The sequence below is a fragment of the Ovis canadensis genome, chromosome 1 (genome assembly GCF_042477335.2).
Source record: "Ovis canadensis isolate MfBH-ARS-UI-01 breed Bighorn chromosome 1, ARS-UI_OviCan_v2, whole genome shotgun sequence".
Taxonomy (NCBI): domain Eukaryota; kingdom Metazoa; phylum Chordata; class Mammalia; order Artiodactyla; family Bovidae; genus Ovis; species Ovis canadensis.
In genome coordinates this window covers 234,071,407-234,090,772 of record NC_091245.1, presented here as the reverse complement: position 1 = coordinate 234,090,772, position 19,366 = coordinate 234,071,407, and the positions used below count along the sequence as shown (strand labels likewise).

The 19,366-nt window shown below is 38.9% G+C and overlaps 1 protein-coding gene and 1 long non-coding RNA gene across 3 annotated transcripts in view; one reads left to right on the top strand and one right to left on the bottom strand.

Annotated features, from left to right (window-relative positions):
* Positions 1 to 13,903, top strand: part of TIPARP (TCDD inducible poly(ADP-ribose) polymerase) — a 29,691-nt gene extending 15,788 nt beyond the window's left edge. The window contains exons 3-6 of the mRNA XM_069561853.1: positions 4,805 to 4,973; positions 6,289 to 6,449; positions 10,919 to 11,197; positions 11,856 to 13,903. Of these exons, the coding sequence (XP_069417954.1) occupies positions 4,805 to 4,973; positions 6,289 to 6,449; positions 10,919 to 11,197; positions 11,856 to 12,303 (1,057 nt within the window). The 3' untranslated portion in view covers positions 12,304 to 13,903. The remainder of the gene's footprint in view (positions 1 to 4,804; positions 4,974 to 6,288; positions 6,450 to 10,918; positions 11,198 to 11,855) is intronic.
* The window catches only part of LOC138424642 (uncharacterized), a 132,269-nt gene continuing 126,076 nt past the window's right edge, over positions 13,174 to 19,366 (bottom strand). For both annotated transcript variants that reach the window (XR_011250901.1, XR_011250902.1), the window contains exon 7: positions 13,174 to 13,840. This is a non-coding gene — a long non-coding RNA (uncharacterized lncRNA). The remainder of the gene's footprint in view (positions 13,841 to 19,366) is intronic.

The following is a 19,366-nucleotide window of genomic DNA, read 5'->3' as shown; positions in this document are numbered from 1 at the left end:
ATAAATATTTAGCAAACAAGTGTCTTATCTCCACCCTTCCCCCACCTCCCTCTACCAAAATAAGCAAATCAGCCCTCCCTGCCACTGCTGTTGGAGTGACTTTTATAAAAGGCGAATCTGACCCTTGTTGAAATCCACCGGTGATTCCTGTAGCCCACAGAATCAAGTCCTGACCTCTTAACCCAGCACACAAAGCTCTTCATTATCTGGCCCCAGCCAACCTGTTCAGTTCAGGCTTATCTGTTATCGTCCCGCTCACACACACACACACACACCCTGGCCTCCCACATGAACTGCATGTGCTGCTTGCTCTGGCTCGCTTGAGCCGCGCTTGGTTGGCTTCTGCACGTGTCAGTCACTCTGCATGTGGTGTCCTGCCTCTCATGGTCTGCCTGGTGGCTGGCCAGACTTGGTCTCATTTCACCTGCTCTGGGACACCTCCCTTGACCACCGTCCGTGACCCTTTTCCCAGCAGTTAGGCCTTCTGCCTCGGGATTGTTCCCAGACCACCTTTGTGCCACACTTTACACAGTGCCACAGAGTTTGCTTGTCTCTTTCCCCACTGACTTTCGGGCATTTTACCTTTTTCATCTTATCCTGGCCATAGCCCAGTACTTAGTCATTGTGTCTACTTAGGATTACTTTTGTTTGTTGTCACGTTTCTTTCTTGGTTTTGAACAATTTGTAAATAGAGAAATTGCCTAAAATGGTTATATTCTCCTGAGCTCCCAAATGCATATGCATAATCCCAAGAACTGTTTATCCAGTGAAGGGATTCTGTCCTAATTTCTGGTTTATTCAGCAACTATTTAATAGTTTTGGTTTCCATTACATTACATTCTGTCATTTATGTGGCAAGCCCTTTTTACTTTTTAGTGTCTGACATACACATTCTAGAACAAATGATGGTATAGCTGTTGGTACACTGTGCATTGATAATATGCTGGAAATGTTGGTATGTCAAGATATTCGTTGAGTGGGAAGAGAGATTGTTAGTAAGCATCTAAATTATGAGAATGGGTGTTCTCTTCAGAATTTTTAATTAATTTTGCAAAATTAATTCTTACATTGGTGTGTGTGCTGGTGTGTTTGGTGAAGCATGTTGACCCAGAATTGTTGATATTTCTTCACTCCAGCCTCCTTCCCATTAAAGAGAAAATGAGCCATAGGTTCACAGTTTTTTTTTCTAATTCATTGTGATTAAGTTTTATTTTGGGTGGGTCCAGATGGCTCGATGCAGCCATGGGGTGCGTCTCACCGGCTCTAGAGCGTACTGTGCGGCGGCCCTCTCCTGCTCTTCTCTGGCCGTCCCGCAGGCAGGCTGTCTTTAGGTCAGGCAGGGTCCCCATCTGCCAGGATGGCTGCACCCTGCTTTTAGGAAGCTCTGTCTCCTCTCTCCAACCCCATCTCTAGCACTGTCTCTGTCGCTCAGTTAATACACATCCTGTATTGACCACTTTGACCTTTTACCCCCATCTGCTCAACAGTCTAAATTCCAACCTTTATTTAAGGCTCTGAGACCCTAGACTTGCCTCCTTAGCTCATGGCCTGACATCTCACACTGTGCCATGTAGTATGCTGTTCACATTTTCTCATCTCTTACGTATCCCTGTTGAGAAGGTTTCCTTTTCCAGCTCTGGCCCTGTTATTGCCTGTCCCTACCCTTCAAGCAAAACACTTGAAGAACTTTTTTTCTTCCATATAACCATTACTTCCTGTTGAAGTGAAGTGTTAGGTTATTTAGTCATGTCTGACTGTGATCCTGTGGCCTGTAGCCCGCTGGGCTCCTCTGTCCTTGGGATTCTTCAGGCAAGAATACTGGAGTGGATTGCCATTCCTGTCTCCTGGGGATCTTCCCAACTTAGGGATCGAACCCAGGTTTCCTACATTGTAGGCAGATTCTTTACTGTCTGAACTACCGAGGAATCCCTATTTCCTATTAAACTGTTCCTAAAATTCTTTCTCTTACAGAAAGATTGATACTGTAAAGCGTCTTACTTTTCTTTACCTTTATCCATTCCTGGAGCAGTAGCCACCTCCGCTCCCATAATGCTGCATGCTTTTTCTTTGTCTTCTCATTCCCAGAATGTACTTGTGTTAGATAGGCAGATGTACTGCTTCTTTGGTTTTAGATTTTGTTAGTTTTTTCTCTCTTGAAGCCAGGGACTACATCTGTTTGATTCTTTGTGTATTGCCTAAAACAGCCCTCCCTTGCCATTTCCATACACACGACTCATAACCGGTTTCCGATAATACAAAACAATGGTTTGATAAGAGTGGTGAATGTTGAACATTTGGCTTTCATGTTGGATGAATTTTATACTGTTGCAGATTGAAGAGAATAAAAACTCTTGGCTTTGGATTTTTTAAGCATTCCCTGTGTAAGGGAGAGCAGGTGGTAAAATTAATCTTATAAAAAGATAATTTAATGTTTTTCAAATTTGTTATTCTGTCTCTGTCAAGTCTAGAAAATCATATTGAAACTCAAATAGAGCTAAAACAGTACTTTGATACATCAATCCACAGAATAGTTGATTGTAGTAAATTAGGATTTGTCGTAGAAATTTCATAATGCCCAAAAGACTGAAGTGCTCAAAGAATGTAGCAAAGGCTGCAGTTTTAGATGTCTTTGTCATGCAAATCATTATCTATGAAGTCTTAATAACATAGGCGTAAACAGAAATTGCTAGAGAGATGTCCAGAATAAAACCTGATACTTTAACAGCAAAAAGCATTGGCTGTTTATAGTATAATGTATGTTAACATATTAACTGCACTACTGAGAACTCCATAAAGAAAATACTGAGGATTTGTTGACTCATAATTGGAAACAGTTACTGGGAAATAAAGCGGGAAAATCTGTTTAGAAACTGGAAGTGAACTTAAGAAGAAAGAGGTTAATATCTCTCCACTTGATAACATCAGATTCTCCTAAAATTAAGGGAAAATTGTTTAAAGCAACTTGATGTGAAGTTTCAGTATAGGAGTTCCAGTTTTCAATATTTTTCTTTTTTGTAGAATTTCCCAGAAACATTGTTTTTAAATTCTGGATTATGTATTCCTATTTACCATAAATAATTTTAAACAAAGTAGTGTTCAAATGTGATATAAACTGCATTTTATTATCTTCCCATTTCACACTTAAAATTATATGTTCTTTTTAAGACTGCATCCTGCTAGTTAGGATGAAATTAGGCATTCTAATCCTCACTTGAAATTAAGTAAGAAATTAGGGTTTGGGGAAGCTCTTTAGGAATTTTTAAAGGAACATAACTGCTTTTTACAAGTTACGTGCTCCATGGCCGCATCAGTTCGTATATGACTTTGAGTTTTTTGGATTTTGTTTTTTTCCCAAAGAGAAGCTAATTCACAAATTATGAACATTGGGGTGGAGGGTAGGAAATATTTTCTTTCCCTCACATTTGCCAGGAGTGTTCAGTGAGAGGTGTTAATAGGTGTTCATGGTAAAAAAGAGAGTGTTGTCATAGGTTTGGAAGAGTACTTTCTAGCCCTCATCATGGCATTGATACTTCAGTATCTACCTTCACATATTTAAGGGACAGAGGAGTAGCTGCAGTAGGTAAATTGTTTAACTCTGTATAGACAACTTCTTCAGACTTGACCACAGAATGTTTTTTTGTGCAGAGTACCTATTTAACAGTCCTTGGAACAAGTGTTCTAAGAGCAGAGTCTGGAGTTTCACAGTAACCAACAAAACCCATAGGTCAAAATTCATACCCTTTTCAAAATCCTAATTTATGATAAGAAAACATGTCAATTATTGGGAATATCTGTCCAAACACCTTGATTTCATATGAGCCAGTTTTGTGTGCCACTGGATCTGGAGTATCTGGATATGTGTTAAAGACATTCATTTAGAAACTTGTGCTGGAAAGAATGAAACAATGCATTTAAAAACTTAGTCACTCTGCTTATAGCTGTGATGTTACGTTTTCTTAGGGAAATATTGAAATATACACAACAAGAAAAACGAACATTTGCCATTAATGGTTCAGATGAGTCAAACACTAGATGAAGTCCATTAAAAAAGAAGCACAAGTTTTTTGTACCACCCTTTATAAATTTAGGTGATTCTGATCTATACAGTGGGACCCCCCCCCCAGTAAAGTATGGATGCGGCAGCAGCCGACTGTAGAACAACATGACAAGACTGTTCTCATAGCTGAACGTGACGATAATCCAGACGATTTTTCTCATCATATTTTGTCCCAGACTTTTTTTCTCATCATGTTTTGTCAACCTTTTTTTTTTCCACCCACAGAATAAAAGATGATGTTAGGTAGATTAGCAGTACTTGCCTCATTTGAGGTCATTTTATTTTTCCTATCTTTCATCAGGCAGTATTGTGTATTCCTGTGTTGGCTTAGGTGAACTGATGCCTCTGAAAAAAAGACAGGCTTCAAGAGAAGTTTCTTTTGTTTCTCTCTCTGTTTTCCATGTCAGCTTTGTCCTAGAGCTGACTCCCTGATTGGTTGAGACCAGGTTTGGCTCATCCTACTGTGGTGGGAAGAGCAGGACTATGTTGATTGGTTCAGGCCAGTGATGCTGTAGGAAAGAATCAATCCCTGCTCCATGGCTTGGACGTTTTGGTCTTGTTAAGAAAAGACATAAAAGAAATGGGGAAACTACTCACAATGATATCTTTTTGCTCCAAACAAAACAAGCTTTGAAAATTCTACAATATACTATACTAGATATTTGTAATGTCATATGAGATGTTTAGGTATTTCTGTTTTGCAAATGTACTGCTATTAACAGTTCATTTTTTCTTGGGTCTTTTTAGAGGACAAGAATTTTGGGCAGATTTGAATGCCATGAATGTGTATGAAACAGCTGAATTTGACCAACTACGAAGGCTGTCCACACCACCCTCTAGCAATGCCAACTCTATTTACCACACAGTCTGGAAATTCTTCTGTAGGGACCACTTTGGATGGAGGGAGTATCCTGAGGTATTTACAGAATCTCTTTCCAAAAAGTGCATTTAAATTTTTTTGTCTTTCACTGTTCCTTTCTGACGATGACTAGACAGAACCACAAACCAAAGAGCTTATGGATATAAAATTGAGTCTTGTTGACAATGAGTAATACTTTTCTGTCTTGATTTTTCTGGAAATGTATTTTTTTTACCATTAATTTCCTGGAGCCCATAAATGAAATACCATGGTTATCAGAGAGAAAATGCTTTTCCCAGTATCCTATTACAATAGGGACCAAGTATTTACTGTGATAAGTATTCAGACTCAGTGCCAACTTTGGAGTAATTTTAATGAGATGAGCACTAGTGTAACGTTTGGCTATATCTGGCTCCTGGTGATTGGATCATGTGTTACACTATTAGCATTTTAGAAGACTGGGGAAAACAATTGCCCTTAAGCCCCTGGAAGAAGTACTTGAAAATGTTTATTGAACCATGTGGTCAAGCAAATCAGTCATTTAAAATTCTATAACAAGTGCACATGTATCCGTAGTCTGAGATGGTAAGAATAGTTCATCCATTACACAGTGAGGTTTTAAAATGATGGTACTTTACTTTTCCTCTGAATGAGAATTCTGAGTCACAATTAATTGTCCTGAAATGGATTTAAAGATTAATTTCACATTCCAAAGATCTGACTTCTTTAATTGATTAAATTCATTTCCAGCATTACAAAAAGGGAGAACTGACTTATCTACCTTAGATTTTCTTTTAAGGAAACAGCAAAAGAAAACAACCTAGTATATTAATTAGTATAAAACATAATATTGAGTTAAAATTTCTTATTCTTAAGTAGTCAATAGTATCTAGTATCTTCTGAAAAGAATAAGAAGCTGTTTAAAGTATATTTGGATAGTCCAATGTGTTGGACTGTCTTTGTGTTTTTCCTCTTGAGAGGTTTCTTGGGTTTGGAACTTAATTGATTTATGTGAGCAGTATATACTACCATCTTTAATCCTCTTCTGAAACTCTCTTAAGGAATAGAAACAATAAACTCTCCAGGACATTTGTAAGGCCTCTAATTAGGATAGACTAACCCTTCACATGTTTCATAAGGTGGGAGATCCATGGAAGCATCTTTCTGTTCTGCATCTTAGAAAAAAATAAAATTCCTGCCTATAACAGGAAATAATTTGATTCACTGTACTTTTTGGCACTCTTCTGATGTTAACAGCAAAGTTAACTTTTTACCTTTTGTTACATTAACATTTTTCCTATCTTATAGTGACTTTTTATTGCTTTTTTAACTCGCTGTGTTTTTTCTTTGCCTTCTGTTTTCTCCTCCATAGTCTGTTATTCGATTGATTGAAGAAGCCAACTCTCGAGGTTTGAAAGAAGTCCGATTTATGATGTGGAACAACCACTACATTCTCCACAACTCATTCTTCAGAAGAGAAATAAAAAGGAGACCCCTTTTCCGTTCATGTTTTATACTGCTTCCATATTTACAGTAAGTGTCCAGCAGAAATTCTCACCATTTTATGTAAATGTATAACTTTTAATGCCAAAAAGACTTTAAAAGACTAACTTGATTATCTCTAAAATGTAAAATTGAGTTATTCTTTTAGTTTAATTCTTCCAAAAATAGAGTTCAGATGAGCTGTAATTAACCCAGCACTAAAAGAATGAGCATCCTCTTGCATTTTTTTAGACTAGAAAGCGAAGTAAACATTTTTCCACAACTAAAAGTAGTTCTATCTAGATTAAGTCAGAGTTTGCATTTGCCTCTTTCATGGAAGATTGAGATACCCTTCCATGTTATGGGACTGTTTTCTAGGCCAGGTAAACTGCCTTGGCAAGTAGAGATTGTCCCTCAAGGTAGTGTTCTCCATTCGTCTCCCTTCAGTGAATTTGCATGGAGAGAATTCACCTTTTCAAGCAATTTCCATTCTCATTTGCTCAGTAAGGCCCATTTTCCTGTAACACTCATTGAAAGTACCTGTCATACTTCTATGTTTGAGACTGAACTCATCCTTCTGAATTAAAGGTGAGCTCTCCTTCCAGTTTCCCCAGTGCCATTTTGCTTTTCTCTAGAGAGCCTACTGGCATATCTCCATAGATGGCAAAAGCTGGGGCACATTGCCATTAGCAAGGCCATCTCTGAAAGGTAGTGTCTCTAGGGAAATCATTATCTACTCTAGTCAGATAGATCATATTTAGAGCTTGATTTTTAAAATACAACTTGGTTAACTTGGTTTTGTGAACTGGGGAGATCTAGGGAAATAGTGGTTGGCACCTTACATTCTTACTGGTAGTTTATTTCAAGTCCAAAGTGTGTTTTCCGCATATCATTATGGTAGTCTTAATGATTCTAATTCTTAGATTGCAAAGGGAACATTAAAAACAAAATATAAACAAAAATCCTTGAAATGCTCAGTGCCTAAAAGCAGTTTGTCAGTAAGGCAGATTTTAGAAATATGTGTTTCTAAACTTGAGGTGAATATGTGCTTTCTTTTAAGTTTAGGTGTGAAAATTTTACCCTGTGGTTTGGTTTTTTATTAGAAACTAATAAAAATGCCGTTCTGTAATTGCACTAGCACAGCTGGAGACAGTGTCAGCATCCAGTAGCTAGGAACATACTGTCCTCCTGGTGAGACAGTAGAGCTCATCAGTGAGACCTGCAGCTTGGCATGCTGGGCCAATCAAGCATGATGCAGCTTCTGAGTGGGAGGAAGAACGCTCATTGAATGCTGCATTGTTGGGAGAGTTTTACGGAAGAGTGAAAATTGATTTGTTTCGATCCTAAGACTGGCAATTACGGAATACCCTTCCCTTCACCTTTTTTTAATCTTAGACTTGTTTTGTAGAAGTATGAACTGTAAAAATAGTATGAGCAGTAGTAGAGTTAATGCCACAAATACGGCCTTCCTATTTATAATGTTGGCTTACAAGAGAACAAAGAAAGTCACTCTTTTCTTTTTCAAAACTTCCTATTTTAGTCTTCTTATCTGAAACAGTAATCATCAGGTAAAAAGTAAGAGCTTAGCAAATCAAACAGATTATGCAGACATTTCAGCGAGAAAAGAACAGAGTAGCAGCAGGTTCACCAGGGTGTGATGGTGCATGCAGCCATTGAGTTCCTGTCTGCCCTAGAGTCCAGGGCTGGCCTAGAGGGGAGAAAGAGGAGGACCAATTCCAAAAACAGATTTCAGAAATGGATTTCTGGAGAGACCATGATCTTAGTCAGGAAGAAAGTTTTGTTTTGAAGTGTTAGTAAGTGCAGAGGGTCCAAGAAAATCATAGGTGTCAAAAAGGCTGTAGCTATCAGGGGATCAGAGATATCTAAGAATTGGGAATGCTCGAGTAGGGAGGTTGGGGGGGGGGGGGTGGGGTACAAGCTTAACTCATGAGTTTCCTGCAAAGTTGGCTCTTTTTAAAGGGTTTCCCTGCCTTTTCCCCCTTCCAGTTGTATTAACATTATTGACATAAAACACTGTATAAGTTGAAAGTGCACAGTGTAATGACTTTATATATATTGCAGAAATATTACCACAATCAAGTTTAGCCAGTGTTTCTCATAGTTAAATTTTTTTCCATGTGCTTGCTGGTTTTTAATAGGGCTAGTAAAAGCAGAAATACTACTTTGCCAACAAAGGTCTGTCTAGTCAAGGCTATGGTTTTTCCAGTGGTCATGTATGGATGTGAGAGTTGGACTGTGAAGAAAGCTGAGCACCGAAGAATTGATGCTTTTGAACTGTGGCGTTGGAGAAGACTCTTGAGAGTCCCTTGGACTGCAAGGAGATCAGTCCTGGGTGTTGATTGGAAGGACTGATGTGAAGCTGAAACTCCAATACTTTGGCCACCTTATGCGAAGAGTTGACTCATTGGAAAAGACCCTGATGCTGGGAGGGATTGGGGGCAGGAGGAGAAGGGGACGACAGAGGATGAGGTGTCTGGATGTCATCACCGACTCGATGGGCATGAGTTTGAGTGAACTCCGGGAGTCAGTGTTGGACAGGGAGGCCTGGTGTGCTGTGATTCATGGGGTTGCAGAGAGTCAGACATGACTGAGCGACTGAACTGAGTAAAAATCTTATTGTTGAATATTCTTAGAATATTTGAGCTAAACACACAAATACCAGTGTTCGAAGTTTGGAAGTCCATTTCAGTTGACAGGACATCTGTCCTGTGCAGTCACCTCATGGTCTTGATAAGACCTGAGACCCAGAAAGCAGCGATCCTCAGCCTTTCTGGCACCAGGGACGAGTTCCATGGAAGACAGTTTTTCCACAGACTAGGGTCAGAGGAAGGTTCTGGGTGATTCAAGCATGTTACATTTATTGTACACCTTATTTTTATGATTATTATAGCAGCTTCACCTCAGATCATCAGGCATTAGCTCTGGGAGGTTGGGGACCCCTCCCCAAAAGGATAAAATTAATTTTTACTTCATCACTGAAGTTAGGAAATGTCATTCAGAATGGCCAGGGGAGGGAAGGAGAGTGATAAACGGTGACCTTAGATTAGGAGAATTCATTCTTCAGAGGTCCTTGAGTATATGCTCCATAGCCTTTGACTGACTCTGGCTCCCTAGAGAAGGCTAGGTCTGTGGGAAGCTTGCAGTGTGTCATTGGAATACCTATGAGCTGAATGTGAAGCTTCAGTTTTGTGCACTGATTTCCTGGCAGGAATGGCAGAAGGGAGAGGAACCGTCTCTTCTGGTGTCAGTGCCAGGTTTTCAGTACAGCTGTGATCACCTATAACCTGTTTTGGGCAGAGTGGTTGGGAGAATCTTACCTTCCTCCTTCAACCCAGAAACTTCCGTTGGTAACATCAGCCCCTAACAACACTGGGAAACCTGGTGGGTTAGGAGTTAGACTCTTCACAGAGCAGGAATAGAGGGAACAGCTAAAAATAAGGAGATTACAGTCTGTGTCCTGCCATTCCTCTAGAATAGTGACAGCTTTTTAAGGAGTTACGTACCTGTCAGAATTTGATTAAAGCAGTGGGGCCTCTTTTCAGAAAAATGTACCAGACAAGGAAGGCTCTGGAGGAATCTGTCAGGTCTTTGTGAAAATGCTCCAGAAGATAACTGGCAGGCCTTCTGTGCCCTGAATCTGAGCGTCAGGGTTAGGATTCCCTTTATCTCTGCTTGTTTCCTTTTGCTCTATTTTGAAAATGGCCAAGAAATAGGATTTAAATCATTTAATCAGGCAGGAATAAGTAACTGCTTATCTAAACTCATCCTTTAGAGTAATAGACCTGAATTTAAAATTCAAGGATATTCTAGTGTCTAGGGCTTAAGGTAATTAGCTCTATCTTAAGCACATCTAAAGCTATAACATTTGAATTCTATTGATGGTTTTGTTGTTAAATGTGATATTTAAAACAAGCAAGTGCCAAATGTTAGCTTTCTTTTGATGCCTACTTCATGATCTGTTTTTATACAAAAACTAAAAGTATAAGCTGATTTTTTTTTTTAATATTTTCTGTTATCTCCCTGTAAGCTCCCTCTTATCCACCTGCCCTACTGTCTCCATTCACTATGCTTCCCCATCTAAGTAGCCTTTAGTAGTGATATGTTTTCTGCTTAGTACAACAAAGTTTGAGGAACACATACAAATTGTTAACTTGAAATGGAGTGTAACTATATAGGCAAAAGAGGAATCCAGGACTCAGAAAAGATATTTATAAATTGGTGCTTGCTTGCCTTGCAGGAGTACATTCCAGAGTTTTCTCCATAAGGAAGCTGGGGGGAGCTAATAATAGGTTATCTGTACAGTGTTCATTCTAAGATTTTTTTCTTTCCTTTAATTGATAGCATTTTCTATAATTTTTAAAACTATTTTATATTGGAGTATCAGCCAGTTGTTTTTTAAATATGCATTTAAGTTATTCAGATGATAATGTTAGAGCAGTGTAATGTGAGTTGGACTTATGCTGAGGTTTTACATGGACATTCCTCCCTCTCCGTTCCAGGACACTTGGTGGTGTTCCCACACAGGCTCCTCCACCTCTTGAAGCAACCTCCTCATCGCAGATCATCTGCCCAGATGGGGTCACCTCAGCAAACTTTTACCCTGAAACTTGGGTTTATATGCATCCTTCTCAGGACTTCATCCAAGTGCCTGTTTCTGCAGAGGACAAAAGTTACCGAATTATCTATAATCTTTTTCATAAGACTGTGCCTGAGTTTAAATATAGAATTTTGCAAATATTGAGAGTCCAAAATCAGTTTCTTTGGGAAAAATATAAAAGGTGAGTCAGCAGTATGAAAAGTTCAAAAGAGGTTTTCTTGATGTAGTTAATGATAAATGCAGAACATAATAGTAAAGATTTGTATAGAACTAATGTCATATTTTTTCTTATATTAATTCATAATTCTCATAACAGACCTTCCAAGTAGGATTATTACAGTCTGTATTTTACAGAAAGAAAAGTAAGATAACTTGCCACAGGTCATACAGCTAATAAGATATGGTGCTGGAATTTGAACCCAGGCAGGCCAGCACCAGAGGCCTTGTTACTGATCACTTGATGGTGCTGTATTTCAGGTCAGCCACAAATTAATGTAATTCAGTAGAGGGGAGCTTGCATGTAGATTTGAGGAACCTCAGAATTGAGAGACTTTAGGTTGGTGGAATTAGGTAAGGAAGTCACCCTGAGAAGGTAAGCTGTGAGAGCTAGATTTGAAAAGAACAAGTGAACAAATGTTTGGTGGAGCAAAGAGGGAAAGGGCTTTTGTCTGCTGTGCAAAGGAGAAGTTTAAACTTGCAGTATGCTCTTTGATGATATTTTTGCCCTTGAAGGCAATGTTAACATTTCCTCCCCATTGAAACCATAAAGAGAATATCATGCCTATTAAACTGATCTATACCTTCCTTCTTCTGAATTCCCTGTCCACTTTTTGCATTAGGAAAAAGGAATATATGAACCGGAAAATGTTTGGCCGTGACAGAATAATAAATGAGAGACATTTATTTCATGGAACATCCCAGGATGTGGTAGATGGGATCTGCAAGCACAACTTTGATCCGCGAGTCTGTGGAAAGCATGCTACAATGTTTGGACAGGGCAGTTACTTTGCAAAGAAGGCAAGCTACTCTCATAACTTTTCTAAGAAGTCCTCCAAAGGAGTCCATTTCATGTTTCTGGCTAAAGTGCTAACTGGCAGATACACGATGGGCAGTCACGGCATGAGAAGGCCCCCTCCCGTCAACCCCGGCAGCGTCACCAGTGACCTGTATGACTCTTGTGTCGATAATTTCTTTGAGCCTCAGATTTTTGTCATTTTTAATGATGACCAGAGTTACCCTTATTTTGTTATCCAATATGAAGAAGTCAGTAACACTGTTTCCATCTGAAAAATCTTGGTACTGCTAAATTATTTGTATAAACTCAATCCAGCGTTTGTAGCAGGTTTTGGATGGGTGGGCAGAGCAGGGAACAGCACTGGAAATAGGGCAGTTTTAAGACCATTTTTTTAAGTGCTAGAAAGTGAAAAAAAAATTTTTTTAAGAAAAACACAAGTTTTAAAATGACCACTTATTCTTTAATTATTTACTAATTGTTGTTAGTGTACTCAGTGTGGAAAAGACTACGGATTGCATACTCTTTTCATTCACACCTGTACATTATAGGCAGCAATGTTATTAGAAGCATTTTTAATAAAGAAACGGAACAGCCTAACTAAATGTGGCTTAAGCCTGGTAGAAGTTTGGCCAAATGGAGGCTGTGAGCAAATGTGAGGATCCAGTTTATTTACAAAGATTAAAACTGACTGGAACTAGTACTTCCATATTTACTCTGTCCAAAGCACTGCTGCTGTGGTGTAGGATGAGTTTATGGCATTCTGGTGGGTGGAAAGAAATTTCTGTCTATCAGTAGGACTGAAATATGTCACCCTACCACAGAGTTAAATCAATGACTTTAACTGTTCTGCAGAGTTTGCCTGAGAACTCAGTTCTGTTTAGAGAAGATAAGAGAAAAAAAAGAACCATTTGAAAAATTTGTCACCAGCAAAATTTTTCATTAACTAGTTATATAAAATATGGTTCTTCTGTTAAACTTCAGCCTTAGAAAACTCAGTCTCTCGTTATTGTCCACCCCAGGTAGAAGGAGTTGGGCACCTGATTTGGTTAAAGCCAGTCTTAAGAATTAAAAGTATTACTTTTAGGGTTCCAGACGTAGGCCCTGACTGAAGGTTTTAGAGAAAGAATTAATACATCTGTAACTGAATTGGTTAGAGTTTATTACTGTACTTTGCACAAAGTAGATCTCAAAAAAGTATTTGTTGACATGGAAATATTAAAAGTGGACCCCCACCCCTCTGCCTGCTTTGCTAGGTGTAGCTGGGTTCCCTGGTCAACTCTGTACCTTACACTACTTCACAGAAACACAGACTTGGAAATTGTGCCACTGACCCAGCAGGAGCAGTGTTAGGAGACCGGGCCTCTGCCTGAGCTGAGAGGTAGCCGCTCAGTGTACTTTGCCTTAAGCAAAGCAAACAGACCTGGATATACAAAAGTGGAAGTGGTTGTTCACAAAAGAATTCACTATGGAATTCTTTCAGATTCCAAGCTCTCCTAGAATGTTTGCAGTTATTTCATTTATACACAACTCTTCAGGAACTTCTGTGTTGTTCAAAGCAAGATCTATCTATCCTGATGTCTCAGTGACTTGGCCTGTTTAAGCACTTACCAGGGCTTCCACACAGTTATTTATTTTGCCCTTGTTGATCTTTTTGTTTGCTGCCATTGGCATGAAATAGCCAGCTGAGGCTGGTATAGTTGTCCTTTCATTCAGTTGTAACTTGTAAACCAGTAATTCCCAATCTTTTTCAAGTTAAGACATCTTACTGTTGCTTATTTGGTTTTATGAAACTTGTTCCTTTTTTTCTCCCTAAAAGAAAAAAAAGCTTTATGACATATTTATTTTTTTAATAAAACTAAAGCAAAAATAAAAGTTCTGGTAATTCTTTAAAAAACTTTGTTGTTTTGGTTCTCTTTAAGACAGCCGCGTTATGATCTGTAAGTGCTGGTCAGTTGCGTGAATGAACGTGTGATTGAATGACTGAGTGAACAGACCTAACCAGAGACTAAACACTTGTGCTCTGAGAAATCAGCAAAAAAGTGCATTATCTGGCAAGTGACTTAAATCACAAGAGAATAGTAAATATTTTGTAGATAAGTGCTTGAGGGAAAGGGATAAGTTTTATATTAGCAAACAGCAATAATAAGAAAAAATATATATATTACCAGGTTGTCCCCTTCAGCAGGTGTTGAAGGACATATGAAAAGGAAGTGTAAAAATTTCATCCGCTCTCAAGCACCTTGCTGCTGCTGTTTGGCCGCTCAGTTGTGTCCCACTCTTTTGCAGCTTCATTAACTGCCCACCTGGTTCCTCTGTCCATGGAATTCTCTAGACAAGAATACTGGAGCAGGTTTCCATTTCCTTCTCCAGGGGAATCTTCCATTCTCAAAGATCAAACACCTGAGTGGGTCTCCTGCACTGGCAGGTGGAGTCTTTACCACTGAGCCACCAGGGAACCCCCTCAATGCCTTAGCTGCTTTCAGCTAACCTAAAGTGACCTGACTGGTAAACATAAGCCTCTTTGATGTACTTTCTCTCCAGTGTGATTTTTAAATTCATGTATAGTATTATATGTTTTAACTAAGCAAAGACCTGTGGAGGCAGACCAAATTTTGTAATGGTTCCATGGATTTAAAACACTGAAAGGGATTCAGCAAATCTGTCTCCTTCCTGGCACCACTGTAATTTATACCATTTTAGAAAGCTGGAACTGTGGTTAAGATTTTTAGGAGGAGTCTGCAAAGTAATATTCCAGTGTCATATAATTCTGTGGATGAGAAAGTTTACATGTGTAAGGTTAATAAATATTGGGCCCTTTGTATTTATAAATTCTAAAGCCCAATCCACCTTTTTGCTATAAACCACCTTCAGTAAATGGTTTAGATACAAAAATAATCATTAGGGCCTGAAATATTGATCTTTGAGAAAAAAATTTTTATGATACTAGGTCTGAAAATGACTTTTAAACATAATGCCCAAACAGTCCCGTATGGTCATTTTAAATCAGAGGGGTTTCCATTAAGGAAGGTAAGTGGTTTTGTGTAGTCAGTTTTCTCATCTTTGTAGGTTTTCTTCCTGACTACAAATGATAAGAATGTTCTTTGAGACTTTACAATCCAGTTTTTATGCTATACAAACCAATAATATTTATATACAAATTAAAAGCCAGAAGCAGTACGGAGGTTCCTCAGAAAACTAAAAATAGAATTAGCATATGATCCAGCAATCCCACTCCTGGGCACATATCCAGACAAAACCAATTCAGAAAGAAACATGGCACCCCTGTGTTCATAGCAGCACTATTCACAATAGCCAAAACATTTTGTCCACTGACAGATGAATGGATAAAGGTGATGTGGTGTGTGTGTATACATGCACAATGGAATACTACTCAGCCATAAAAGAGAATGAAATACCCATTTGCAGCAATATCGATGCACCAGCATTTATCATATTAAGTCAAAAATACCATACGATATCATTTAATGTTGAATCTAAAATATGGTACAAATGAAAAACTCATTGGTGCCATATGACTCAGACAGAAAATAGATGTGTCGTTGCCAAAGAGGAGGGGAGAAGGAAGAGGGATGGACGGAGAGTTTGGGGTTAGTAGATGCAAACTAGCATATATAGGATGTACGTATATCAATAAGGTCCTACTGTATGGTACAGGAAACTTCCCAATCTCCTGGGATAAACCATAATGGAAAAGAATATTTTAAAAAGAATGTCTAAATGTATATAAGCCACTTTGCTGTACAGCAGAAAACACAACATTGTAAATCAACTATACTTCAGTATTAAAAGCCAGAAGCATTTTCCTTAGCAATGATAGTGTCAGGTTTTAAAAACAGACTCATTTAGTTTATTGACTTAGGTACTCTTATTGCAGGCAAAATAAATAAGACTACTTTTCCTTAGCTTGCTTACCTTACAAGCTATCATCATCATAGGCAGAAAGAACATGCTATTGAAGAGTTTCATCACCATTATTAGCTGGTCTTTTATTGCTTTACTCACTCTTAAGCATATATTTTGGGTGACTAATGCCTGACTAGAACTCTCAGATGGCAGCTCTTTTAAGGCTTTGAAGTGAAGTCGCTCAGTCGTGTCCGACTTTGCGACCCCATGGACTATAGCCCATCAGGCTCCTCCATCCATGGGATTTCCCAGGCAAGAGTACTGGAGTGGGTTGCCATTTCCTTCTCCAGGGGATCTTCCCGACCTAGGGGTTGAACCCGGGTCTCCCGCACGGCAGGCAGATGCTTTAACCTCTGAGCCACCAGGGAAGCCAATCTTACATATATGTGGGAGATTTGTATGTTAGCATACTGCTAAATTCTCCAAACCAGAACAGATAGCCACCCACTTTGATGATGTTAGAATTTTAAGGGCTTAATTGTACTTAAAGTGAAGTTGCTCAGTTGTGTCCAACTCTGCGACCCCATGGATTGTAGGTTCCTCCATCCATGGGATCTTCCAAGCAAGAGTACTGGAGTGGGTTGCCATTTCTTTCTCCAAGAGATCTTCCTGACCCCGGTATTGTAGGCATTGTAGGGAGATGCTTTACTGTCTGAGCCACTAGGGAAGTCCTAATTGCGCTTAAGTACCTAATTAATAAGATGAAAATGACCAAAAGCTCCTATGAATTCAGTGATCTTTTAAAGCAAATTCATATTAACATGACAACCATATCTACATTTTATGTGTAGGATATACTTAATTTCTCAACAAGATTTAGGGCTCATGAGTATTAATATACTCCTTAGAATAATTCCTACATGCTGCTAAAGTTTACAGCCAATAGGCTGTAAACAACTGGGCTGGACTATTTCTAAATTCAAGTTTTATAACTTTATCTCCTTAATTATATCTAACCCTAAAATTTAGCCTTAATCAAATCAGCTCAGAGGCTCAACACAGTGTTCAGAAGCCTCTAAGTTTTAGGTGCCAAATTGTCATTGGTTGGGCCTTCTGTCTACATACATCAACTGCACTTCAGTGTTTCACAGCACATTAAGTACAGTATTTTAACAGGTCTGAGTGGCAAGAGTACAGTAAAGAGATGCTATCCAACTATATGAGACTGTGGGACTCTTCCAAGCTAATATGAATTCCTTATGCAGCCACCAGTTTATAAATTTTTTTTGAGCAGCAGTGATGGATTTGGGGCATTAACCCACACTTTTCTGACAAAGGTCCTACTTGAAGGGAAGGTTTGCATTTCAAAGTATCTTCGTTATGGGTTTAAATCATAATTTCTAAGCTGAGTGCAATAAACTATTCTACTTCAGAGTAGCAACCATAAATCGAATGAGAATTATTCTCAATGATCTAAGCCAACTGAATGCAGTAACTACTAGCTTTAGTTCCAACCACTCATAAGTGCAGCTGAATTTCTTCTAAATGTAAATTTCTACCCATATGAATGCATTTTCTAAAAAAAAAAGTTTGTTGTCTCATTTATAATTAACTTGTAGGCATATATAAGTCAGTGCTAGATAGGAGTGGGAATGCAGATTTTGTGAATCATTGTTACTCAGTTTTGCAATGAATTACTGTCAGAGAGCAGTGGCTTAGTCACAAGCCTGTCTAAGAAAGTTACACAATCTTAGTGTTTGCTTGTGGACTGAGATATAGAATGTAAAGCCCCAACCACTAATGCTGAAGAAGCTGAATGGTTCTATGAAGACCTACAAGACCTTCTAGAACTAACACCAGAAGAAGATGTCCTTTTCATCATAGGGGATTGGAATGCAAAAGTAGGAAGTCAAGAGATACGTGGAGTAACAGGCAAGTTGGGCCTTGGAGTACAAAAATGAAGCAGGGGAAAGGCTAACAGAGTTTTGCCAAGAGAATGCACTGGTCATGGCAAACACCCTCTTCCAACAACACAAGAGAAGGCCCTACACATGGACGTCACCAGATGGTCAATACTGAAATCACATTGATTATATCTTTCGCAGCCGAAGATGAAGTTCTATACAGTCAGCCTAAACAAGAACTGGAGCTGACTGTGGTTCAGATCATGAACTGCTTATTGAAAAATTCAGACTTAAACTGAAGAAAGAAGAGAAAACCACTAAACCATTCAGGTATCACCTAAATCAAATCCTTTATACAGTGGAAGTGACAAATTGATTCAAGGGATTAGATCTGATAGAGTGCCTGAAGAACTATGGATGGAGGTTTGCAACATTGTGTAGGAGGTGGTGAGCAAAACCATCCCCAAGAAAAAGAGATGCAAAAAGGCAAAGTGATTGTCTGAGGAAGCTTTACAAATAGCTGAGAAAAGAAGAGAAGCAAAAGGCAAAGGAAAATAGGAAAATATACCAATTTGAATGCAGAATTCCAAAGAATAGCAAGGAGAGAGAAGAAAGACTAGAGATCTCTTCAATAAAATTAGAGATACCAAGAGAATATTTCATGCAAAGATGGGCTCAATAAAGGACAGAAACAGTATGGATCTAACAGAAGCTGAAGATATTAAGAAGAGGTGGCAAGAATACACAGAAGAACTGTACAAAAAAGAGCTTCACAACCCAGATAATCACGATGGTGTGATTACTCACCTAGAGCCAGAAATCCTAGAGTGTGAAGTCAAGTGGGCCGTAGGAAACATTACTACAAACAAAGCTAGTGGATGTGATGGAATTCCAGTTGAGCTATTTCAAACCCTTAGAAATGATGCTGTGAAAGTGCTGCACTCAATATGCCAGCAAATCTGAAAAGCTCAGCAGGGGCCACAGGACTGGTAATCCCAAAGAAAGGCAATGCCAAAGAATGCTCAAACTACCGCACAATTGCACTCATCTCACACGCTAGCAAAGTAATGCGCAAAACTCTCCAAACCAAGCTTCAACAATACATGAACCATGAAATTCCAGATGTTCAAGCTGGATTTAGAAAAGGCAGAGGAATGACAGATCAAATTGCCAACATCTATTGGATCACTGAAAAAGCACGAGTTCCAGAAAAACATCTACTTCTGCTTTACTGACTATGCCAAAGCCTTTGACTGTGTGGATCACAATAAACTGTGGAAAATTCTTAGAGATGGGAATACCAGACCACCTGACCTGCCTCTTGAGAAATCTGTATGCAGGTCAAGAAGCAACAGTTAGAACTGGACATGGAACAACATACTGGTTCCAAACCAGGAAAGGAGTACATCAAGGCTGTATATTGTCACCCTGCTTATTTAACTTATAGGCAAAGTACATCATGCGAAATGCTGGGCTGGATGAAGCACAAGCTGGAGTTAAGATTGCTGGGAGAAATATCAATAACCTCAGATATGCCGATGACACCACCCTTATGGCAGAAAGCAAA